This window comes from Archocentrus centrarchus, unplaced genomic scaffold (assembly GCF_007364275.1).
Source record: "Archocentrus centrarchus isolate MPI-CPG fArcCen1 unplaced genomic scaffold, fArcCen1 scaffold_63_ctg1, whole genome shotgun sequence".
Classification (NCBI taxonomy): domain Eukaryota; kingdom Metazoa; phylum Chordata; class Actinopteri; order Cichliformes; family Cichlidae; genus Archocentrus; species Archocentrus centrarchus.
Genome location: NW_022060280.1, coordinates 289,775 through 316,178, shown reverse-complemented (window position 1 = coordinate 316,178; position 26,404 = coordinate 289,775). Strand labels below are relative to the sequence as shown.

The 26,404-nt window shown below is 40.9% G+C and overlaps 1 protein-coding gene across 1 annotated transcript in view; it reads left to right on the top strand.

The window, feature by feature from the left end:
* The window catches only part of LOC115777660 (NADPH oxidase activator 1-like), a 37,566-nt gene extending 12,347 nt beyond the window's left edge, over positions 1 to 25,219 (top strand). Inside the window, exons 6-17 of the mRNA XM_030725603.1 lie at positions 5,486 to 5,620; positions 8,038 to 8,145; positions 9,820 to 9,879; positions 9,956 to 9,993; positions 10,103 to 10,241; positions 11,087 to 11,155; positions 11,483 to 11,570; positions 14,475 to 14,581; positions 15,984 to 16,144; positions 16,444 to 16,552; positions 24,257 to 24,380; positions 24,541 to 25,219. Of these exons, the coding sequence (XP_030581463.1) occupies positions 5,486 to 5,620; positions 8,038 to 8,145; positions 9,820 to 9,879; positions 9,956 to 9,993; positions 10,103 to 10,241; positions 11,087 to 11,155; positions 11,483 to 11,570; positions 14,475 to 14,581; positions 15,984 to 16,144; positions 16,444 to 16,552; positions 24,257 to 24,380; positions 24,541 to 24,647 (1,245 nt within the window). The 3' untranslated portion in view covers positions 24,648 to 25,219. The remainder of the gene's footprint in view (positions 1 to 5,485; positions 5,621 to 8,037; positions 8,146 to 9,819; positions 9,880 to 9,955; positions 9,994 to 10,102; positions 10,242 to 11,086; positions 11,156 to 11,482; positions 11,571 to 14,474; positions 14,582 to 15,983; positions 16,145 to 16,443; positions 16,553 to 24,256; positions 24,381 to 24,540) is intronic.
* Positions 25,220 to 26,404: the final 1,185 nt, after the last annotated feature.

The following is a 26,404-nucleotide window of genomic DNA, read 5'->3' as shown; positions in this document are numbered from 1 at the left end:
ATTCTCATGCCAGCCGCTTCACACTCGGCTGCGAACCGTTCCACTGCGAGCTGGAGGCCCCCCCCTGATGAAGCCAACAGAACCGCATCATCTGCAAAAAGCAGAGATGAGACTCTGAGGCCACCAAGGAAGAAGCCTTCCGCCACCTGGCTACGCCTAGAAATTCTGTCCATAAAAATTATGAACAGAATCGGTGACAAAGGGCAGCCCTGACGGAGTCCAACACCCACAGGAAACAAATCCGACTTATTACCGGCTATACGGACCAAGCTCTCACTGTGGTTGTACAAGGACTGAATGGCCCGCAACAATGAGCCAGACACCCATACTCCCGCAGAACCTCCCAAAGAACACCCGAGGAACACGGTCGAATGCCTTCTCCAAGTCCACAAAGCACATGTAGACTGGTTGGGCAAACTCCCACGCACACTCGAATATCCTTGAGAGGATAAAGAGCTGGTCCAGCGTTCCACGACCAGGACGAAAACCGCATTGTTCCTCCTGAATCCGAGGTTCGACTAACGGACGCACCCTCCTTTCCAGCACCCTGGCATAGACCTTACCGGGGAGGCTGAGGAGTGTGATCCCCCGAAAGTTGGAGCACACCCTCCGGTCTCCCTCTTAAAGATGGGGACCACCACCCCGGTCTGCCAATCCAATGGCACTGCCCCAGATCTCCACGCGATGTTGCAGAGGCGTGTCAACCAAGACAGCCCTACAACATCCAGAGCCTTCAGGAACTCAGGGCGAATCTCGTCCACCCCAGGGGCTCTGCCACCAAGGAGTGTTTAACTACCTCAGTGACCTCACCCCCAGTGATGGTCAAGTCATCCCCCTCATCCCCAGACTCTGCTTCCACTACAGAAGGCGTGTCAGTGGGATTCAGAAGGTCCTCGAAGTATTCCTTCCACCGTCCGACTATAGCCTCAGTTGAAGTCAGCAGCACCCCCCCCGCACTATAAACAGTGTGAGTGAAGCACTGCTTTCCCCTCCTGAGTCGCCTGACGGTTTGCCAGAATCGCTTCGATGCCGTCCGAAAGTCTTTTTCCATAGCCTCACCGAACTCCTCCCACACCCGAGTTTTTGCTTTGGCCACTACCCGAGCTGCATTCCGCTTGGCCTGTCGATACCTGTCAGCTGCCTCCGGAGTCCCACAGGCTAACCAAGCCCGATAGGACTCTTTCTTCAGCTTGATGGCTCCCTTCACCTCCGGTGACCACCATCTGGTTCGGGGGTTACCACCACGACAGGCACCAACCACCTTGCAGCCACAGCTCTGAGCAGCAGCCTCAACAATGGAGGTGCGGAACATGGTCCATTCGGACTCAATGTCCTCAGCCTCCCTCGGAATGCTGTCGAAGTTCTGCCGGAGGTGGGAGTTGAAGATCTCCCGGACTGGGGCTTCTGCCAGGCGTTCCCAGCGCACCCTCACAATACGTTTAGGTGTGCCAGGTCTGTCCAGCATCTTCCCCCGCCACCTGATCCAACTCACCACCAGGTGGTGATCAGTTGACAGCTCAGCTCCTCTCTTCACCCGAGTGTCCAGAATATACGGCCGCAGATCTGATGATACGATTACAAAATCGATCATCGACCTGCGACCCTAGGGTGTCCTGGTGCCATGTGCACTTATGGACATCCTTGTGTTCGAACACGGTGTTTGTTATGGGACAAACTGTGGTTTGCACAGAAGTCCACTAACAAAACACCATTCGGGTTCAGATCGGGCAGGCCGTTCCTCCCAATCACGCCCCTCCAGGTCACACACACACACACATTATATATATATATATAGATATATATATATATACACACACACACACAGATAGATAGATAGATAGAGAGAGATAGAGATAGAATATATATAGAGATATACACACACACACACATATATATATTATATATCTATATATATATATATATACACACACACACACACACACATATATATATATATATATATATATATATATATTAGGGCTGGGACTTTAACGCGTTAATTTCGATTTAATTAATTACGGGGAAATTAACGCGTTAAAAATTTTAACGCATTTTAATCGCACTTTGCACCGTGGAACGTTTCTCAGTGCACGAGTTCCAGGCATACAGATTATATCGACGCACAATGTCCAAATTAGGGGCTGCATCCTGCGAAGGACCCGGCCCACGTCTTTCGCAGCCCACAAAGGCCGGAAGTGAGCGGCTAGCCTTCATATCAGCTGCCGTCACCTCTGTGTAGCTCATGTCGCCTAGCAACCGTGAGTGCGAAGCACAGCTGTGTAAAAGCAGCTGTTAAACAGAGAACGAACTTTTTCTCCTTTTTGTGGTTTAATTTTAAGTCTTTAATTCAAAATAAGCTGTTAAAACAAGATTAACACATTTCAACATCAAGGAATACAGCTGAGAGAATGATTCATTTCCAACTATATTAAGTGAGACATTAATGTTGAATAAAACTATCCAGTTATGATGCTTAACTTTAATTTCAGGAGTTTGCTTATCACAGGAGCACTTCCACCCTTCTTTGGTCTGTGTAGTAGACTGGTGGGAAAATGAACAAAATTTTGAAGTTTAAGCTCATGTATATTGATTCATTCATCAACTAAACTTAAATTAATATTTCTCATGTCAAATATTGAAATGCGATTAAAATGTGATTAATTTCAATTAATTAATTACAAAGCTTGTAATTAATTCGATTAATTTTTTTAATCGAGTCCCACCCCTAATATATATATATATATATATATATATATATATATATATATATATATATATATATATATACACACACACACACACACACACACACACACACACATATATATATATATATATATATATATATATATATATATATATATATAGTATATGTATATATATATATATATATATATTATATATATATATATATATATATCTATATATATATATATATATATATATATATATATATATAAAATCAGAAGCCTTTGGTGTCATCCTGGATGAGCTGCACTACGTGAGCCACTTGTGTGGGTTGTAGAGTCCATCTCATGCTACCACGAGTGTGAAAGCACCACCAACATTCGAAAGTGACCAAAACATCAGCCAGAAAGCATAGGTACTGAGAAGTGGTCTGTGGTCCCCACCTGCAGAACCACTCCTTTATTGAGTGTACCTTGCTAATTGCCAATAATTTCCACCTGTTGTCTATTCCATTTGCACAACAGCACGTGAAATTGATCCGAGTTGCTTCCTAAGTGGACAGTTTGATTTCACAGAAGTTTGATTTACTTGGAGTTATATTGTGTTGTTTAAGTGTTCCCTTTATTTTTTTGAGCAGTGCATATTACTGTTAGTACTCCTTGTAATGCACTGACCAGCGGCAGCTGTCACAATTTTGTCAAGCACTTGTGTTTGATGACACCAAAGGCTTCTGATTCTGATCCTGAGTGAACGACTGTAAAAGCTTCATGTTATGTACAGAAAGTAACAAACTAATGTCTAGCTGGGATTTCAACAGAGATGTATAAAGTACTGGAGTAGAGGAGTGGAGTCGAAGTACAAGTACTATATAAAAAAATTGACTTGAGTAAAAGTTGAAGTGTTCTTTCAACACCATACTCAAGTGGAAGTACAGAAGTACTCAATTTTTTTGGTACTTAAGTATTGCAAGTAGAAGTATTTCAAAAATTGCTACTCAAGTACCGAAAGTACAAGTACAAGTAAAAGTACAAGTACTGTGTATATTAAAGAAAGGCAGTCAAAAGTTTGATTATCATTGTTTATATTATTTCAAACATTTGAAAGGCACAATGTATTTGGCTGAAGCTGGAGTACAATGATAAAAGGCCATACAAGTGTTTACAAAAAAACAAACACAAATAAAACATCTCAAAAGGCCAGAGGGGCAGTCCACAGAGCAGCTAAAAGACAAACCTGGACAAGGTGTTCCTGGGACGTCATCCATCTCGATATCGGACAGTAAGCTGACTCGTTCTGTCCTCAATACTTCCAAGCAACAGCGCAAAAGGCGGAGACGAAGCCTGCGTTTTTTTTATAGGCTTGATCGCTCAAATCGCCCAATGATGAGCCAGCTTCATAAACCGTGACAGCGCCATCTACCGCTCTGGCATTGATACTATGACTTGGGGATGATTAATAACGTTTTCATAATAGTAACGAGTAACGATTCAGCACGTGAAAAATGTATCGGAGTAAAAGTATTAAATTAATCAAAAATATATAGTGGAGTAAAAGTGAAAGTAGGGGAAAAAATATGTACTCCAATAAAGTACAGATACTGCATTTTAGTACTTAAGTACAGTACTTAAGTAGTTCTACTTCGTTACTATACATCTCTGGATTTCAATAGTTGTAAAAACATAAATGTCTGCAAATTAAATTGATCCTCTTACTACTCTGACAAAAAACTTTATGAATGAGGAAATGAATGGGAGTGTCAGAGAGTTAGTTCAGGTGCAGCAGAAGGGGAGGAGTCAGAGAGACACAGTTTGTTGAATAAAACCTGACAGGTAGCAGATTAGGTTCACGGAGTCTGTTGCCCCAGTAACTGACCCAGAGTTGAAGTTAACTCTCCTTCTGAAACTGAAAACCCGAGTTTCCCTCATTTTAGGGTTAACAACCCAGGAGGAGGAGGGGAGGAGTCGGAGGCAAAGTCAAAGTTTTTTGGATAAAACCTGCCAGCGACCAGGTTAAGTTCACAGAGTTCAAGTTAGCTCTCCTTCTGGAACGGTTTCCACAATTTTAGGGTTAACAAACCCAGAGTTTGTAGCTAAACCTGTGTTCTGGAATAGGGCCAAGGTGCCAGAACTAAATAACAAACTAAGGAGCAGGGAGACACAAAGCTGTTTAACACTGATGTTACATCGTGTGGGAGAATGTGGGAGTAACCTCCACATTGGGAGTAACACAGCATTGTGTGCTTCACTTTCACACATCCACACAGCCCAAAGCACTGCTTCAACTGGCCCAAAAATCCCAACCCACTGAACCACCTCCTCCTCTTTATAAGGGTGACCTTTACTGGGCATGGGAATGCCCATTGTTGGAAAAAGGATGACAGCTCCTGTGCAGGAATAGAGAGAGAGAGAGAGACAGAGAGAGAGAGAGAGAGAGAAAGCGATAACAGAACACACCCTCGCATATAGCTGTAACAATTGATGACAACATAACAAAAGACCAGGGAAAAAGAGACATTACATACACAGGGGATAACAAGGGAACAAGCAACAGGTGGGGAACACAGGTGCAGGTAGCACAATTGAAAAGACCAGGAAGTAAAATTAAACGCAGAGCATAAGAGACAAGGACTGAGAAAGTAAAACAGGAAACAGGTGAGCACAGGGACAGAGACGAACCATAAACACAGTTTACTGTGGTAAATGATTTTATGAAATTCCTATAAAAAGATTTTGACAAAACTAAAGATAACATTATTATTGTGATGTACTGAAATGTGTAATTGTGATATGGCCCCAAGGTGTTATATAATGCAGCAGCTGTATATTGTCGAATGGGCCAGTGGGAGCAGGCCAGGGATGTCCTGCTGTCAGCCACCCAGGAGAGAGGACCTGGAAGAGGGATAAACATAGAGGAAGCTTTGGAAAGCATTAGGGTGAGTATCCTTACTTTTGTTTTACTTAAAAGGGAAATGAGGCACACTTCTGTGACATGTTTCCAAAAGCTAATGCCCTTGCAATGTTGCATTTCTTTTCCTTCTACACTTGATGTCCTATGGAAATTTTCCAAAGCGAGGAAAGCTTAGTTTATTACTTCTGTAAAGAGACCATTAAAAAGGGGATGAATTAACTTCCTGGAAAACAATGAATCATTTGGCCATGTTTGTGTGCTGTTTTTCGCATTACAGCAAGGACACCGAAATACAATTAAACTGATAATAAAGAATAGCTGAAGGCGAAATGTAAATATAAGAATGGGCAAAATTAGGGCAATGTGAACCCATTGTCTGTTGTGTAGCTGGTATACTGTGAACAAAAGCATTGAAAAACACAAAACCAGTCTGTGAACATTTCTCAAAAATCACCTTTGTGTAAATGGGCTTTTCAGTCAATGCAGAAAGTTTGCATGACACATATAAAACAATAACACAAGATGTCCATTTTGGACTCTGTGGTCCATGTGCAGTGTGGGACAAGTATTTTATTAGACTTTTTAAAAATGTAATTAACTTATTAGCTTGAATGTTTCAAAGAAAAAATCAAGTGTTATTGGCATCTATTCTACTCAGGGTATCTTGGCCATAACTAATGTGAAATTTAAGTTAGACCACTCAAACTTTACAGTTATTCTCTATCATAAGGGCTACGTGCTGACCAAGTGGCATAATTCTGTCATGCCCTAGAAATTCAATAAAAAATTTAATTCATCATGACTTCTATTTTGTTCAAGATAGACCCATTGAATTTTCCACATTTGTTCTGACCAATTGCCATAGCCAGCAGTGCCCAGCAGAGATGAAATCTGAAAGTGGCCACAGGCATGCCGCTCTCAGAGTTGTGGCATATGTTAATGCTACAATGTCAAGAAGCTCACTGAAAGTGGCCAATGCCAAGCACAGTACAGTACAGCTCAGTACGCCAGTCTGTACGCTGCTCGGTTAAAGTGTCCAATTGTATGTCGCTCCAGACTGCAGCTGTAAACTGCGTGCTCCAGAAGTGATCTGCCCTTATTTGCCAAACGATAGCCTATGCCTGTGCATTTTGCAGGGTTAGTCTCATTAGATGCAGCCTCTCTGTTAACATTTTGTTTGCACACAGGGTATAAGGTTATATGAGCATTTGTGTTACTCTGCATTTATGCAAATCACTGAAAAATCTTTTCACACTTCACACTTCAGGAACATTTGAAGGGTACCTTCTTTTGCATTATGTGGCCATGTTTCTTGGTTGTGGCTATGTTTCTTAACATTTCACAATGTCACGCAATGTGTTGTCATACAATGGCTTTCATTGTCCTTCAGTAATCGATCAATAAATACATGATAAAAATGTTATCTTAATATGGTGGACTTGTGTTTTTTATCGCCATGCAGTGGCTATATATAGCTTAAAAAAATTTAATTTTCTAACAGTAGTGACCCAATTTTCATAAAACAATCATCCCATAAATGTTATTAAAAATCTATATCTTTTAATTTCTACCTTTAACAAGGTAACTCAAAAATTTTACATCATACAAAAAAATTAAGCCACTCTGCTCCTCCTCTTGGTGACCTTCTTTTGAAATGCCTGATTATGAACCTTCAGGCCTACATTAGTCTGTGTACTTTTTGGTCATTCTTTTTCATTTTAAAAACAGATAATAAAAATGCAAAATGGATTTTTTTAAAAAATTAATTTCATACTGCAAATCCATGTAATGTAGAACATATTATAATTTTTATTTCCGTTTAGATCAAAACATAAATTCTAAAAGAATAAGAAACAGAAAACGGTCTATTTTTTATTTTTCTCAAACTGCAAGTTTAACACCTTTGTCAAGGCAATTCAAGCTGCACTGAATTCCTAGTTAGACATTATTTTTTGTACGCAACATGAGCACTTTTACAGTTTCTCATTTGTCAATAGGGAATAAGTATGGACACAGCGATTACAACACAGATTTATAATCAGCAGAGCGGTTGCTGTCAGAGTGTCAATCTAACAGTGTCTATTTTTATCCAATTAAATGGACCAACAGTGACAACAGCAGAGAATTTTATATGCTTACATGGCTGCAAAAAAATCACCTGTGTAGTCATTCATCACATTAACAACCCCTGAACAACTGATTTTACCACTGGTTTCAAAATAAATTACAAAAAAGAAAATTTTTCATGTGTCTTTCTGTGCAAATCTTTTCAGTAAAAATATAAATTTTTACGAGAGAAAACTGTAGTTATTTTAATAAAACTTTTTAGACTTACACTGACTTCTAAAGCTTAGACTAGAAAATGAAATATAAATATGTAACTACAGATTTATTGATTCTAAAATAACAAAGTCACACTCTTATCTATAACTTTAAAAACAGAGAAAGCAGTCCCTGGTTCCTCTCCTGGTACCGGAGGGTGTGGTGTTTCGTCCCAGGAAACAGGACATAGAGCAACTGCAGCAAAGAGACTTCTTAGGAAAGGCAAAGGTATGTATGTGTTATACATATTATGTTAATAATGTTTTCTTCAACTTATCCAATTCAACACAATCTGTCTCAGGGCTAACATGTTTAGAGTCACCAAGTAACAATCTAAACACATACATGTCTGTAGACTGTGGGAGGAAGCTGTAAGTGGAGAGAACCCATGCAAACACAGGAAGAACATGCAAACTCCACACAGAAAGATTCCAGGCTGGATTCAAACCCAGGACTTTCTTGCTGTAAAATGAGAGTGCTAATCACTTTTCCACCATGCTGCCCTAATGTTTTTATTTGAAGAGGGAAATGCACACTAATTAACATGAGCAATTAAGTTAATCATGTAAATATGATCTAAAAATGTCATCAAAGACAGCTAAGAGACAGAAACATGTATGGTAAAAGAAAAAGCTAACCATACAACAAGCTGTCCAAGAATACAAACCTCCACCCAGGGCAGTTCACGCACTGGCCAGTATTTACTTTTAGTAGACACAGACATTTACATTCTTTCTCTTTCTTTCTCCCACACACACACTTGTATGCATTATTTATTTAACAGGTGCAGCAGCTGGTGTTTCTGCCTGTGCTTAATTTCCTTATTCCTATCTTTTCCACTGTTCTCAATGATAGAAATGAATAAATAAATAAATAAATAATTAAAAATAAAAAACAAAAAGCAAAAAAGAGGAGCCTATGGAAAATTTATACCGCTCGTCTTGGAAAAGCAAATATGTTTGGTGCAACAATTCGTTCAGATCATGATTGCAAAAGCTGCCAGACAGGATGGGCTTAAAAAAAGGGTGGGGGGTGGAGGGTGGATAAGACATTTTATTAAAGTTTGACCTTATTTGATCTTGAAGAAGTCAGAGATCCAAAATAATGTGATATTTAGAACCCCATATATCATTCTCTATATGTCTATATGTTATCAATGCAAACAATGGCAGTAAAAAAACGGTTTTAATAGCTTTATATAGGATTATCACTTTGGCCTTTATCAATTTATTAACCTTAATTGAGTGGTCAGAAGTCAAATGTGTAATGTTTGAAACCTTTAATGGTACTTTCTCTATGTTGACAATACACAACACACTTGTAAGAATGATAGTTTCTAAATTACAAAGCTTTTTGTCAATTTTTGACCAATAAATCATTAAGTTGACCTTGAAGATCCTGGATGATGTAATGGATTGTGAACATGGTCCCACTTTACACCCCCACAAGCCAATATAACCAATACAAGTACAATTTCACTGTATGTATTAGTTGAATGTATTACAACTGTTTTTATCAATGTCATTTTAAACATTTGAAATATGACTTACAACATACAAGTTAAACTTTATAGAATCACTTATGGGGTGGCTGTAGCTGAGGAGGTAGAGCAGGTCACCTGGTTGGTGGTTTAATTCTGTGGCTGCTCCAGTCTACATGCCAAAGTATCCTTGGGCAAGATACTGAACCCCGAGCTGCTCTCCGATGCAACCGAGTATGAATGTTTGTGAATATTAGAAAGCATTTAGCTGTAGAAGGAAGTGCTTGTATGAATGGGTGAATGAGTGAATGAGGCATGTTGTACAATGCGATTTGAGTGCTCAAAGTAGAGTTGAAATGCGCTATATAAGAATCAATCCATTTACTTAATATGCATTCATGTGTAATGCTCTACATCTGCAGGTGATTTCGTCCATGATACCCAATGACGACTTTGGAGGTTTTGAACCTTTGAGGCAGCAGGTAAGCCTAACTACAGTGTGAGTATGACATTATTGTGAGCCACTGCAGTTGCTAACTGTTACTGTCTTCTGTATAGAAACCTGGCTTCTATGAGCCTAATGTGGATGGAGCTCAGTGAGTCTGATATATGATACACAGAAAATGTGTGAGGGTGATACTATTTTAATACATAAAGCAATGCTTGTGGATATGCAGGTGATTTTGTCTTTTCACTACCTGTTAGGGATTCACGATACATGCGTGTGCGTGTTCCTTACATGGCCCAGGGACCAGGACAGCTGACAGTGCCTGGAGGCACTATGGTGTTTTTATTTGGAGAGGAGAACAGAAATGAGATGGCAACTGTTATATATGATGGACAGGTAATCTCAGATTGAACAGAAATGAGCACCCTCACACTACATCCTGGCTATAGCTCATGAGGTAGAGCAGGTCACCTATTGATCAGGTTAGCAGTTCGATTCCTGGCTACTCCAGGCTGCATGCCAATGTATCCTTGGGCTATATAAGAACTAGCCCATTTACAATTACCCCTCTATTATTTTCTTGACCAATTCTGTCCTAGGACAGAGCTGGGACCTCTAGAAAGGGGAACCAGCCTCGACCCATCTGACATAATATAGCTGAGAACCAGATCAATGCAGGTGCTCTCCAGTCCAAGAGGGTAGTAGGGTTCAAGTACAGCACTGTGAAGACCTCTACTTACCTAGTCTGGAAGATAATAAGAGAAGAGTCCCAGACAATGCAGAATTGATTCCTTGTCATATTTTCAGGCAAAACAAGTCACACAAAATGACTGTCTCACACTATTTTTGCATGCTGTTTTTACCTGTTATTGTGCTTTTATTTGATATTGTTATACCATGAGCCAGTGCTTAACCAAAGCATGGACTCATGGATATGCAGTCCTAATGTGGTTCAGACCATCTCAGTATGTGGTCTGGTTGATCACATCACATCACATCCAGCTGTATTTAGACATGTACTTAGAACTTTTGAGTTATGATCAGATCACCCAAGACCCATATGACTAACTCTTTGAGTGTTTGATCAGAAAGGTTTCAATTTTTGCAAATTTATATTTTAATATGCAATCATTCCTCCTCAGGTTCGTCAGAATGTACCAATTTGTAGTCAAAATACTGAGAATTTTTGTGTACAAGCTTTTTTTTTGCTACATATCTTATTTTTACTCCTTCATTTTCAGAGAGGACTCTTGCCAGCATCCCTGCTCGAACCAGCAGATGTCAAGACATCCAAAGGCAAAAAGGAGAATGTAATGTACTTGTCTTTGTAAGAACACTTAGTCCAACACAGTATTTTGTGCTTGTCTTGGGAGGAAATGCAGCCTAGGCTCCATTTTAGGGCTTTAATTGAGGCACTTTACAGATTGGGGTGAATTCTTCTTTGGTTTGCCCCCTGAGTTGAGGCAACAGAACTGTTGTATCAGGGAAAATGTATGAAACCCCTTCTGGCAGAACAGTTACAAGATTACACACTTGATTTCAACAAAGGACTCTGCGTCTGCTGGGAGACAAATCCATTTTTGTATTGGAAAGAAAATGCTTCTTCACTGACCCTCATGCCCTATTTTCTTCCACAGAGGGTTCCCAGTGGGATCCCCCTCCCACCGGAACTCAAACCACCCACTCGTCCGCAGTTCCAGCACAGTCCTGCAGCCCGTCCTCAGGGTAAAATCATTTTGCCTATATAGAGGAAGACCTCCTCACCTTCTTTCCTCTCATCTGCTCCATCTAAGCATGATTACAAGACCATTACCATTGGTTATAGCAATATTTTGTCTGTGTTCGGTCTGGTCTCTGGCTTCATCTTTGCCACATGTTTGCCTGTGATTTTAACCTTTGTGGATTTAAACAAACAAACAAAAAGCTATTTTCTGCCAAATTGTTGTATATAAATGATAAGAATGTCTAGTTTATTTCATGCCCTGATGAAGGCCACAAAGTCGAAACATTATCATGTTTGCTGATATGGCAAGATAAATTGGTGAAACTGAGTAAACACCACAATGTAAATACAGAGATTTCACATTCTAAAGTCCTTTACACACTAGACATGTAAAATTCATGCGAAAGTTTTGTGCATTAAAAATGTTTTTTGGACTCACCTGTTCTTAATACAGCCATTCATACTGACCACTTAATTTGTGGCATTTGTTTCTTGGATCAAACTTTTCTAATTTTCACATGCAAGAAAACAGATCTGACCAATCAGACGCTGCATTTAGCAGCAAGCACACTCATAGCTCAAAATGTACCCCAGTAGTGAATATTCAATGATACAGAAATAGTAAAATAATACTACTTTACCTCAGACACACAGATTCTGCTCCGGGTCAATCGGCTCTCTGCAATTATTTCTATGCCTCCTCAGATGTAATCCCAATTCTACCAGCTAGAGCTCAAACTGCCCTGCTGACATATGTACAAAATTGGTTGTTTTACATGAACTTCTCCCTGTGGCTGTCTTCTCACAAGAACTGGAGGAAGTTTATTCTTTCTTTTTTAGAAACATCAGGACCAGCTCATCATCGCTTGATGTTGACTTTATTTTTTTTCACAGTGCACTTTTTGAGAATGAATTTTTCATTAAAAAGCAATGCCTTCACTGTGTATATAGGTTACACGACAAGTTCCCATGTGAAAAAGACACACTGTACAGATTGTTGTTAAACTTTAGTACAGTAAAGGCCTTTACACACTGGACACTTTTTGGATCAAGCTTGATTTTTTCAGAATTTTTTTTTTTGCATGCAAATAATCAGATCTGATCAATCAGACCACTGTATGTGGCAACATACAGTGGTATGATTGTGGTACCAAATATACAATGATATAGAAATAGTAAAATAATACTCAGACACACAGCTAGATGGTGCTCCTGGTCAACTGGCTCTATGGAATTATTTCACTGTCTCATGCGATGTGGTCCCAACTCTACTAAGAACAGCTCAAACTGCCCCACTGACATCGTGAAATATGTACAAAAGCAGTTGTGCTACAGCTTCAACTCCTGGATAACACCATGAAATTCTCCCTGCTTCTACCTTCTTGTGAGAATTGGATGAACCCAGAATCCAGAATTATTCCTTTTCTTGTTAAAAAGCATCAGGACAAGGTTGTCAACATTTAATATTGACTCATTTTTTCACAGTGCATTTTTTGAGGATTAATTTTTTCACATAATCACAACACTTTCGGTGTCTATATAGGTTACATGACAATTTAGCCTCAGAGAAATTCAGAATTTCATGTATATTTTTTGCAATGTGCTTGGTGTGTAAAGGCCTTAAGACTTCACTTTATAGTTCCATATTGTTTCTTCCTATTCCAATTCTTTATCCAATCATAGACTGTATAAAAGATGGTTGTAAGTTTTCAGGCACTTATTTGTGGACTTCACTTTTCAGACCCTAAAGCTAATGTACAGCCATCTTTATTGACTATGATTGGATTTGGGAGACAGACTGTCTGTTTAAGATTAAGCTTAACACCTTCCTTTTTGATAAAGCTTAGGTCTGGATCAGGTGACCATGAACCATCCCTTAGTTATGGTCAAGGCTGCTGGGAGATTTCCATGATGCACTGTTTCTTCTTCACTCACACTTTTTCACTTACAATGTGTTCACTATTAAGCTTACACAGTGTGTTGTCCTATATCGCTCCCCTCACCCCTAACTGGTCATGGCAGATGGTTCCCCCTCTCTGAGCCTGGTTCTGCTGGAGGGTTCTTCCTGTTAAAAGGGAGTTTTTCCTGCCCACTGTTGCCAGGTGCTTGTTCATAGGGGTTGTTTTGATTGTTTGTTTCTTTGTGTATTATTGTAGGGTTTTTACCTTAAAATATAAAGAACCTTAAGGTGAATGTTGTGATTTGGCGCTGTATAAATAAAATTGAATTGAGTTGAATACCATGAGGTAACTTATTTTTTGTAATGGACGGTGCTAACTTGCACACTGTCTGGAGTTTTGCTTGAAATCTACTTTAGTTATTTGGCTATTAGCAATATGTGTTTGCTTAGTTGCTTTAATACATGGCACTTTGGCCTTTTCCAATAACTTGGTTTTGTCTGCTAACTGTGATGACCAAGGAACAACCACTGGGTCTGAAAAAATTGAAGCTAAAAACTTTAGTAGCCACATGAGGATGTCTCCCATGTTAATATGTTGAACTACATATACATGCTTTGTTTTACATGTCAGCCTTACAGCAGGGGATGGCTGTGAAGAGGTGTGATGTCCTGGAATCAAAACTGACCAACCCAGAATGGTCTCTTATTTTTAGTTGTATCTTTGGAAGATAACACTATGCATGTTTGCATTGGAGACTGGAGATAAATCTATGATTTTAAAAACATAAGCACTGCTGCAGCAGGTTCTAGGGGCAACTGCAGCTTTCATCCTTTTGGTGTTTGCTGATATCCATTATCTTTGCATTAATGTCAGAAAACAAGACTGCTACAAGTATATTTGCCCTGTGGAACAGATTCAGAACAAACTCAACATATAGCTGTCTAACCTGCTATTAAGTATTTACTGTGTTTTCTCACACTGTACATTTTACTGTTTTCCCTGCAGGACATATTGCCTCAGACACTCCACCTCCATCCTACATTACTGCCACCCACATACCAATGCAAGACTCTGAATCTTCCAAATATACAGCCAACACAGCAAGAGACCAGGTAACACATGTGCAGCTTAAGACACATAAATGCATGCAATCCTTCTCCTTCTCCCTGATCTAAATAGGGAGGGTTGTAGGGGTGGCTGTGGCTCAGGGGGTAGTGCAAGTCATCTACTAATTGGAAGGTTGGTGTTTCAATAGCTGCTCCAGTCTGCATGCCAAATTAGGACTGAGAATATAAGAGTTGCTTTATATCTTTTGGTGGATCTATGCCAAAGTTTAACACTGCTACACTGATACATCACTGGCTGACATATACACAAACCAGAATGCCACTGAAAAGATTATTCCAGCTTCAGAAGAGATTGAGGACATTACAAGATCCCTTGATGTGCTGACAGTGGAGGTTTCTGTTGTTAGACAACAACAGAAACAATATTGAACTTGGTGGAAGAAGTTAAAGCCTTGAGGCTTCTAAACACAGAGAAGGATAGGACGATTGTGTTGTTGGAGAACCAGGTTGCTGAGTTGGAAGAATTCTCTCGAATGAACAACATCATAATAACTGGTCTAAAGATAAAACCACGTACATACGCCTGGGCAGTGACGATGATGACTGGAGAAGAACAAAATGAACAGGATGCTGAATCCTTGGAAGAACAAGTAACATCCTTCTTTAATGCTAATGGGATTATGGTGGACAGAAACAACACTGAGGCCTGTCATAAGACAGACAAAGAGTGGATGGAAAACACGTTTTCAAACTTTTTCAGTAAGACAATGTTCATCTGTAGGGACTACAACATTGACCTTTTAGAGTTTATTAACTCTATGTACCATACAGTTATATCCAAAAATCACCAGACCCAGTCGAATTACTTCGTATTGTGCTACATTTAGCTATGACCACCCCACCCCAACTTATCGGTGATATGATGAGTGCATGTATTTGTGTATGTCAATGTATGTGGTGTATAGGGTGCTGTTAAAATTGAGGGGACAGTTGTGACACAAGCACCTAACTGCTAATCATCAGTGTTCATCCACACTGCCCCCACAAATCCCTCAATGTCCAAGGTGCAAATAAAATTGAGGGGCAGACAGTAGTGAAGAGCTGAGTGGGGCCACCTCAGCAGTCCCATCTTATAAACCTCTGGGTAACACGCCTGTCCCCGAAGGTCCTGTATGTATCATGATGTGTTGCAATTACAAAAAGGAGAGGCAAGTGGCCTCGTGGCTCCACACGTGGCCTCTCCGAGATCCTACGTGTGTGAATGATGTAGTGGTGGTGGTGGGGGTGCATAGGACTGGGAAGGAAAAAGACAACCCCCGGAATGGTAAATGGCCTAGTTCTTATATAGCGCTTTTCTACTGTCTGAGCACTCAAAGCTCTTGAAGAAGAGGGCCAGCTGTCAATTTTATCTTTAAATGTGTTCTTGTTTTGTAATTCTCATTCTCAGCATGCCGGCTCAGCTCAGGGAGCTGAGGCAGACTCTGTGGTAGTGAAAGTCCATTACATTTACACTGTGGCTCTGTCTGTCCCACCGGACACACCATACAGTGAGCTGAAGGAACAAATTGCAGAGAAACTAGGCCAGCCAGCATCTCAGTTGCGCCTCAGGTAACTGCATGTCTGTCAACCTACTTTTGGATAGAAACACCCCGCCCCCCCAATAAAAATAAATAAATAAATAAAAATTATATATATAAAAAAAACATTATATGATATTTATGGATTTATAACAGCAAAACCAATTTGTTTGTCTAGCTGTCAAAAGAATGTTGCAATATGCACAGTTATCTGATATTTATTTTCTATCATTTGCCTGCTCGTGTCTGTCACTATGATGCCCTCCATTTTCCATCTTTTTCTGTTGGTCTGCCACTTCCCCTGACTACACTCTCTTTGTCTCTCATTAGACGTAAGCAACATGGTTCTTGCATTTTGACACCTCTGGATGGGGAGGTGGAGCTGGGTCACACCGTGCAAGACATGGCTGAGGCCAGCAGAGCCACCCTGTGGTGCCAGGTGAGTGTCTAAACTCAATATGGTGCTGGATGGGGGGTGTCACAGTAATACTCCCACCAATTTCTGTTTTCATAGTAAGGTAGGCAAGTCTGAGATGGTTTGGACATGTGCAGAAAAGACATATGGATGTAGTGAAGGAGGACAAGCAGATGGTGTGACAGAAGAGGATGCTAGGGATAGCGTGAGATAGACAGATATATGCTCAGGCAACCCCCAATGGGAGTAAATGAAAGAAGAAGAACAGAATCAGATATAAAGGACGTATTAGTTAAGCACAACATCCCTGTTTTCACTGAAAATCCATGATAAAGCACCATGATAAACAGCTGCTCAGCAGCCGACTGATGCAAACAGAGGCTAGCTGGTGAAAATAGTGGTGCATTTATGTGCAACATTTTGCAAGATTTCCTCATCATTGCATCAATTGGCCTCTGTCTACTGAGCCAGTACCTGCATATGGCACACGCTTTCTAAATATGGACACCTCACTTTGGTTTGGTGTGAGATATAATCTCTCCAGCATGTCCTGGGTCTGCCATGGGGCTTCCTCCCAGTAGGACATGCCCAGAACACCTCAACCAGGAGGCACCTTGGAGGCATCCTAGTCAGATGCTTGAACCACCTCAACCAGGTTCTTTCGATGTGGAGGAGCAGCAGCTCCTCCACATTGAGCCCCTCCCAAATGGCTGCGCTCCTCACTCTATCTCTAAGGGAGAGCTCAGCTACCCTTCGGTGGAAGCTCATTTCTGCTACTTGTATTCACGACCTCATTCAAAGCTCATTAGCATAGCTGAGGGTAGGGATGTAGACTGTAAATCGACAGCTTCACTTTTACACTTTACCATGACAAACTAGTGCCGCTGCAGACACAGCCCCAATCCATATGTCAATCTCGTGTTCCGGTCTCCCGTCACTCCCAGGCCTCCACTTGGGGTAGCAACTCATCCTTGAGCCAGAGTGGGCACTCCACCCTTTTTTAGCTGAGGACCATGGCCTCAGCTAATTCTCATGCCAGCCACTTCACACTTGGCTGTGAACCATTCCACTGCAAGCTGGAGACCACCACCTGATGAAGCCAACAGTACCGCATCATCCGCACAAAGCAGAGATGAGATTCTGAGGCCACCAAGGCATAAGTCTTCTGCCACTTGGCTATGCCTATAAATTCTGTCCATAAAAAATATGAACAGAATCGGTGACAAAGGGCAGCCCTGGCGAAGTCCAACACCCACAAGAAACAAGTCCGACTTATTGCCAGCAATACAAACCAAGGTCTCACTGCAGTTGTACAGGGACTGAATGACCCCCCCCCCCCCCCCCCCCCCCCCCCCACAGGATAAAACGCATTGTTCTTCTTGAATCTGAGGTTCAACTAATAGATGGAGCCTCCTATCGAGCACCCTGCCATAGACCTTACCGGGGATGCTGAGGAGTGTGATCCCCTGATAGCTGGAGCACACCCTCCGGTCTCCCTTCTTAATCATGTGGATCACCACAATCAAATCCAGTGGCATCGCCAGAGAGCTCCATGCAAATTTGCAGAGGCGTGTCAACGAAGACAGCCCTACAACATCCAGAGCCTTCAGGAACGCAGGGTGACTCTCATCCACCCCAGGGGCCCTGCCACCAAGAAGTTGTTTAACCACCTCAGTGACCTCACCCCTAGTGATGAGTGAGTCATCTGCCTTCTCCCGTGATTCTGCTTCCACTACAGAAAACGTGTCAATGGGATTAAGGAGATCCTCAAAGTAGTCCTCCCACCGCCTGACTATAGCCTCAGTTGAAGTCAGCAGGGCCCCTCCTGCATTATAGACTGTGTGAGTAGAGCACCGCTTTCTCAGTCTCACCAAAGTCCTGCCACACCTGAGTTTTTGCTTCAGCCACTACCCAATCCGCATTCTGTTTGGCCTGCCAGTACCTATCAGCTGCCTCCAGAGTCCCACAAGCTAACCAAGCCCGATAGGACTTCTTCTTCAGCTTGATGGCTCCCTTCACCTCAGGTGACCACTATCTGGTTTGGGAATTACCACCATGTCAGGCACCAACCAACTTGCAGCCACAGCTCTGTGCAGCAGCTTCATCAATGGAGGTGCGGAACATGGTCCATTTGGACTCACTGTCTTCAGCCTCCCTCAGTCAAAGTTCTGCCAGAGGTGGGAGTTAAAGATCTCATGGACTCTGCCAGGCATTCCCAGCACACCCTCACAATATGTTTAGGTGTCCAGCATCCTCCCCCCGCCACCTGATCCAACTCACCACCAGGTGGTAATCAGCTCAGCTCCTCTCTTCACCCATGTGTCAATAACATACAGCCGCAGATCTGATGATGAAAATTGATCACTGACCATGTGCACTTATGAACATCCCTTTGTTCAAACATGGTGTTTATTATGGATAAACTGTGGTTTGCACAGAAGTCCAATAACAAAACACCATTTGGGTTCAGATGGGGCCGTTCCTCCCAATCGTGCCCCTCCAGGTCTCACTGTCATTGCCCACAAGCGTTGAGGTCTCCCAGCAGGATGACATAACCTGACGTGCAACTCTCCACAAATGTAACTATACATCTCAGGATTCTGACTACGGTATACACTTAAGAGGTGATTTCTGGTTACATACGTAGGCCATGCAAAGACCTGAGGCAGAAGTCTGATTCAGGCCTAACTGTTCACATCACTAAATGAGCAAGCAGGTGTGGCATTTAGTGTTTAACATGAGTAAGCTAATTAGCATTAGCTCATTTGAAATCAATTTTAAAATTAGCAGTGAAAACGTGGGCCCGTTCTTAAAGGGTTTGCAGGTTCCCTTCACAGGACAGGACTCACCTAAAAATAGAAAACACCTAAAGTAGAAAGGGCACTCTTTTGAGGATGCCAATGTTCACATTTTGGAATGGGAAGACAGATGGTTTGAAAGAGGAGTAAAAGAAGCCACCTATGTCCACTGTGAGTGACCATCACTGAACAGAGGAGGTGGATTACGACACTAACTGTCCTCCGTCTACAATGCAGTCTCGAGGTCTCTTCCCAGGTGCCTCAACCCCCATTTACACCTTTCTTCAGGTCACTCCAATACTGTAGGTCACTTGAAAGCCCACACTGGTTTCATCCAACACTACTGATTGTGGTGACTACGCCCCGTGGATGAAATATCTGTGACTCTACACCTTTTGGTTTTAGAACAGAAGAAACCTTTTGAATGAGAGGTGAAACATCTCAAAGAAACTCTAAGAAGTCCAGTTGCCTTTTTTGAAGCTCCAAAGTCGATTAGAATAATCAGTTCTTTGCTTTAGCAAGGTTTAAGACTTTATTGTAAAAAATATACTTTCCAAAACCTAAACCACCTTGTAATGCTCCAGCTCCTGAGAAAAATTCAAAATTGGAGCTTTATTTAAAACATGAACTAACATTTAACACAATGTATTTATTTATTCATAAGCATACTTGAAAAGACTTGTTGGCTTGATTAAATCCTTATTTCTATAAAAAAAAAATAAAGTGTTCTCTTATTGCATCTGACTCCCTGACACATTTTTTAAACCAAATCTTAAGTCTTTCTGAGAGACTGTATTGATAATAGGGTAGTAAAGGTGCACCACATTCAGGAAGAGGTTCTGAAAGTTTTGAGTAAAATCGTTACTCACCAACAATCATTGTTGCATTTATAGAAAATACTAAGTGAAATATGGAATATAAAATTCACTTGTAGTGTAACATGAAGTGTAATTGCCAGATTTTTTTTTTTAAAGCCTGTCATGTCTGGCAAGTCTTGCAAACAGAACTGTGATCTGAATGCACTGTTGTGCCAAACATATTTGCTATTTCAAGATGAGCTCTATATAGGGTCTCTATAGGCTCCTCTTGTTAACTGTGTGACCTTTTATTTTATTTGAATTATTTTTAACATGCTATGTGACAAATTGTGCCAGAAATGACAGGCTTAGGAAAAAGAAAAGAGAAAAGGGAAGAAAAGTGAAAGGGAAAGAGGAAGAAGAAAAAAGAAGAAAAAAAATAGAGAGAAAAATAGAAAAAAGAAACAGGAAAGAGTGCAAGTAAGTAAACCAAATAGTTCATCACTTGTTAAACATAAGATACTGACAATATTTGAAAAATTAAAAATTGTGTGGGGAAAACAAAATAAAAGAAGAAGCATAGTTACACAAACCAACCATTTTGTGTTATTATGTGGGTGTATGTGTTTGTGTCATGAAATGTACTTACCAATGAGGGCAGAATGCCACAGCTCTGCCCATCAGAAGCTAGAGGCAGGCAAAGAAAGCCCCAGGAAGCACAGGCCACCAGCAGCCCATCAAGACCTACGAAGGCCCGAGGCCACTCATTCCAAAGAGAACACCCCCCCCCAGCAGACAGGCGAGAGAGGTCCCAGACGGAACCCCCCGCACAAGTTAGGCACCCCGACCTCCCACACCCCAGCACAGGGTGTGGGAGGTCGGGGTGCCTCCCAGGGAGGTGAGCCCGAGGCCGTGGTGACAGCATCCCGGAGCACTGCAGCACCTGAGACTGGCGCCGTTGCACCCACCGCAGAGGGCGGCCCGCTCACACTAGACGCCCATTCTCTCGACAACAGACACAAACAAGCGACGGGACATACTGGCCTGAGTTGGAAATACAGTGCCCTGACCCCCCCCAACCACCCCACCACGGCCCCCACCCCACCGCCCCACAATGCATGCACCCCAGGGCCCCAAAAGCGCAGACCGGACACCCCGACGCAGGCCAGGCCAACCCACCCCACCCAGTGGTTCGCCCGGGACAGCAGATACCCCCCCAGCGCCAGGGGGAGCCGGCACGGCCCCAGGGCCTGGGCCCCAGACTCCAGCCCCCGAGCCACACAGGGAAGACCAGCCAACCGACCGAGGGCCGGCACCCGCCCCCCCAAGCATCCCGGCCCACACTCCAGGACCGTAAGGCAGCACCATCTAAGCCCCCACCACCATCAACCAGGACAGGCACACAGACATCCCCAGAAGGTCGCCCCAGGACTCCAGTCTCAGGAGGCTACCAGCTATACAGGCCTCAAGAGTCCTCACCCGACTGCCTACAAAGCACATCAGGAGCAGAGCCCACAGCCAACCACCCCCACTAAGTAATGGAGCTGATCAGTGGGAACCAAAGAGAGTCAAATTCCTCCAATTGGTTTTTAGAACAAGCAGACATTCTCTCTAAACTAACATGGTCTATTAATAAATTTCTGTATTGAGTAATATAGAGTTTATTTTTTGACTTCCAATTCATGAGGATAGTTTTCTTAGCAATGCACAAGGCGGTAAGCACTATGTGTGATATATTTGATTCAACAACTAATTCACTGATGTCACCTAAGATGCATAGTCTGGGGGAAGTTGGGACATGACAGCTAAACCATGTGGATAGGTCTTCACATATCCTCTTCCAAAATCTCTGAACAGGTACACAAGACCACAGACCATGTAGATAATTCTCCTCTGAATCGCTTGTACAGTGGGTGCATATGTTTGAGTGTGTAAGGCCCATTTGGAACATCCTTTGTCCAGTATAGTGTGTTATATGGAGAATTTTATATTGTACAAGTTGTACTTGGGGTCTTTTAGTCATTTTGAAGATATTTAAACATATTTCTGTCAATACATTTTGATCCAGGTTGACAGAAAGATCACGCTCCCATTTTGCAATTGGGATGAGAACTGAATCATCAGTTTTTAGTAATAATTTATATAATTTTGACAACAATTTTGGGGTACAGAGGTTAAGAAATTCTGTTACCCATGTAGGTATTTCTAAATTCAGTTGATTGAGGTTAAATCTTCCCTGTAAGATGGCTTAAGTTGTTGATATTCCAGAAATCTACCTTTGCCAATTTTATATTTTGATTTAAGTTCTTGGAATGTAATAAGGTTTCCATCTTTTTAAAATGTGAAGTGCGTTATAAATTAAAGGTATTATTATTAATATTATTATCTTGGATAATATGTTCTAAATTATTTACACCCTTATCACGCCATAACGGAACATTCAACATTTTGTTTTTCTGACAAATATCTGGATTGTTCCAAATGGGTGTTAGTTTACAGGGGATAAGTGAAGACTTAGTTATTTTTAAAAATTCCCACCAGGCTGTCAGAGAGGTGTTTATACTAAGGCTTTTATAGCAGTTATGATGTTTAATACTGGGGCTAATGAAGGTAGATCCGAGATTTTTATTTTTCCACAAAGTGCCTGTTCTAGATCCAGCCATGGGTTGTCTAATGAATTGGATTTGATCCACTTTGAAATATACTGCAATCTACTGCCTAAGAAATAGTAATAAAAGTTTGGTAATTCTAGACCGTCACTGTGTTTTGGCTTTTGCAAAGTTTTTAAGCTTATTCTTGATGGTTTGTTTTTCCATAAAAATTTTGAGATGTTTGAATCTAGTGACTTAAACCAAGGAAGAGAAGGTTTATTAGGGATCAGTGAAAATAGATCATTAATTTTTGGTAAAACCATCATTTTAATGGCAGCAATTCTCCCCATGAGTGATATAGGTAAACTATTCCAACGCGATAGATCATCCTCTATTGTTTTTAATAAGGAAATATGATTTAATCTTACCAAGTCTGAGAGCCTGGCGGAAAAATTTATGCCTAAATATCTAATATTTCCTGACTTTAGTGGGGTCCTAGAGGTTCTATGGAAATTACAGTTCAGAGGCAAAACTGTTGATTTACTCCAGTTGATAGAGTAATCAGATATAGATGAGAACTTATCTATCAGTGTGATAGTCTTCAAAAGGGAAGCTTTTGAATTCCCAAGTAAAAGTAATACATCATCAGCATAAAGGCTAATTTTATGGTCCGTATTTCCAGTTTGAATCCCTTTAATATTTGCATTTTGACGGATTGCTGCTGCTAGTGGCTCAATGAAAATGACAAAAAGAGAGGGAGAGAGTGGGCCTGGTGGAGAGTGGGCCCACTCTCTCCACTCTCTCTGCAGACTGAAGCTTTGGGAAATGAGATCATTTGTCCTAACACGTGCATTTGGGGAGCTGTGTAGTGTTCTGATCCACTTTATAAAGGATGAACCAAATCCAAATTTTTGTAGAACTGCTAGTAAGAATTTCCAATTTACCTGGTCAAATTCCTTTTCTGCATCTAAAGACATGACTGTCATCTCTAATTTGTTAATAGAACAATAGTCTATTATATTTATTAGTCGACGTGTATTATTGGCAGAGTGCCGACCCTTGATAAAGCCTGTTTGATCTGGATGTATAATAAATGGAGTAATATTTTCTAATCTTTTGGCAAGGACCTTGCAAATTATTTTAAGGTCTGCAATTGCCAGATTTTTATGAAATGCATAAAATAATTGTCCCATCGATTAAATTACTGATCATATCACACATCATAATACAGTGCATTTGATGCATGATATGATCAGTAATAGTCCCATCGAATATAATTAATGATCATATCACGCATCACATGCACTAGTATTATCTGCTACAATCTGCTAGTTTTTGTTATTTGGAATGCTGGTAAAGTAGAAATTTAGCTGGTGGCTTAGTCCTGTTCAATCACTCAGAAGCTGTTAAAATGTCTTTGTCAGCTCTTTGTTTCATTCAGTTTCACTGTTGGTTGTTGTTTTCTCTACATTTGAATGAGGAAATGACCCCAACCAGTTTACAGCTTTAGTCATTTACTCGCATTGTGCTATTCTACTTCAGAAAGAAGACCCCCTGGCCAACCGTACTATTCTTTACCAGATGGTGGCACTGTATGATTATACTGCTCAGGGCCCAGAGGACCTGGAGTTCAGTGAAGGTGACACCATTGACATCCTCGGTGAAGGTGAGGCTTCACAGCTCACCATCAAACTGAAACTTCTGTTTGTGGAACTGTAAAGTGTTTTTATCTTCCATTTAAAATTATGCCACAATCCTGGATCTTCTGTTCACAGGCAAGAAATGTTCACTTAATTTTTGTCTTTCCCTCTCACACTCTCTTGCAGTTAATCAGGAGTGGTTAGAGGGACATTGTGCAGGAAATATCGGCATTTTCCCCAGCTGCTTTGCCTATAGGGAGAAAGACAATATTGCCCAGAGCGCCGAGGTTTAAAAGCAGATGTGCATCTATGCAATTACCTCAAATACACCTATTAGCTTGTCAGTGGTATCTGTTTACAACCTTGGAACAATCAAACACCTCCCCTATAGGGCTATTAAGTGCACCTGGTATTGTATTTTACCATGTTTTAAAAGGTACTTTTTGTAAAAACCCTTACTTAAAAAAACAGTATAAAACCATTTTAAAATAACAAAATCTATCACCAAAATGTGAATAGCTATGTCCAAGATGTTTATGTATTGTCTTGCAGAGATATCAACTGAAGTTGAAATAGGGCCCTGCTATACTCTTGCATTAAAAATATCTGTATAGATTTCACATTACTGTCATAAACAGGCTGTTATTTTGTTACCTAGAGAAGCATAGACTCTGCAGTTTTAAAAAAAATGAGAACAGAAACATTAGATTAGTTAGATGTTGTTTAACAAGATAGCAAGACAAAATAATTTCAAATGCACATAGAAGAATGTGATACTGTTTTGGTTGAAGAACTTCAGTAAAACCTTTTTGTAGAATGCTGTTTTCATTAAACTTTGCAGAGGTTGTTACAAAAACATTTTTACAAGAACCTTTAAACATACTGCATTTTTGTCTAACTCTGTCTTTGTTTCTGGGGGGGTAAGAGTATTGATGTATTGCTATTTTCTATATCCAGTGGTATCTCTACAATACTTCTGTCGTATTGTTTAATATTCAAATGAGAATATAATTCAATTCAATTCCATTTTATTTATATAGCGCCAAATCACAACAAACAGTCGCCTCAAGGCACTTTGTATTGTGGGTAAAGACCCTACAATAATACAGAGAAAACCCAACAGTCTAAATGACCCCCTATGAGCAAGCACTTGGTGACAGTGGGAAGGAAAAACTCCCTTTTAACAGGAAGAAACCTCCAGCAGAACCAGGCTCAGGGAGGGGCAGTCATCTGCTGTGACCGGTTGGGCTGAGGGGAGAGAAAAAAGACATGCTGTTGAAGAGAGCCAGAGATTAATAACAAGTAATGATTAAATGCAGAGTGGAGTATAAACAAAGTAAATAAAGTGAATGAAAAGAAACAGTGCATTTTGGGAACCCCCCAGCAGCCTAGGCCTATAGCAGCATAACTAAGGGAGGGTTCAGGGTCACCTGATCCAGCCCTAACTATAGGCTTGATCAAAAAGGAAAGTTTTAAGCCTAATCTTAAAAATAGAGAGGGTGTCTGTCTCCTGAATCCAAGCTGGAAGCTGGTTCCACAGAAGAGGGGTCTGAAAGCTGAAGGCTCTGCCTCCCATTCTACTCTTAAGTATCCGAGGAACCACAAGTAAGCCAGCAGTCTGAGAGCAAAGTGCTCTGTTGGGGTGATATGGGACTGTGAGGTCTTTGAGATAAGATGGGGCCTGATTATTCAAGACCTTGTAGGTGAGGAGAAGGATTTTAAATATAAGAATATAATATAATTTATTTGTATATGAAGTGAATTTATTCATAGCATTCAATTTACTGTACACACTGAAATGTGAAATATGCTTTTGTCACATGGAGCTTGATTTTATTTTTCCTGTTGTGTGTGAGGAAAATAAACTAACTAACGCATCATTGCCCAATATATAAGGATTAACGTGTATCTCACAGCTAGATGGTTTATTTCAGACATGTAAAATTCATAGTTGGTGAACACAAAAAAAAAAAACTACAAAAAAAGCTAATATCTTAAAGTCAAATTTTATTCTTGAACTGGAGTAGGTCTAAACTTATGATCCTACCCC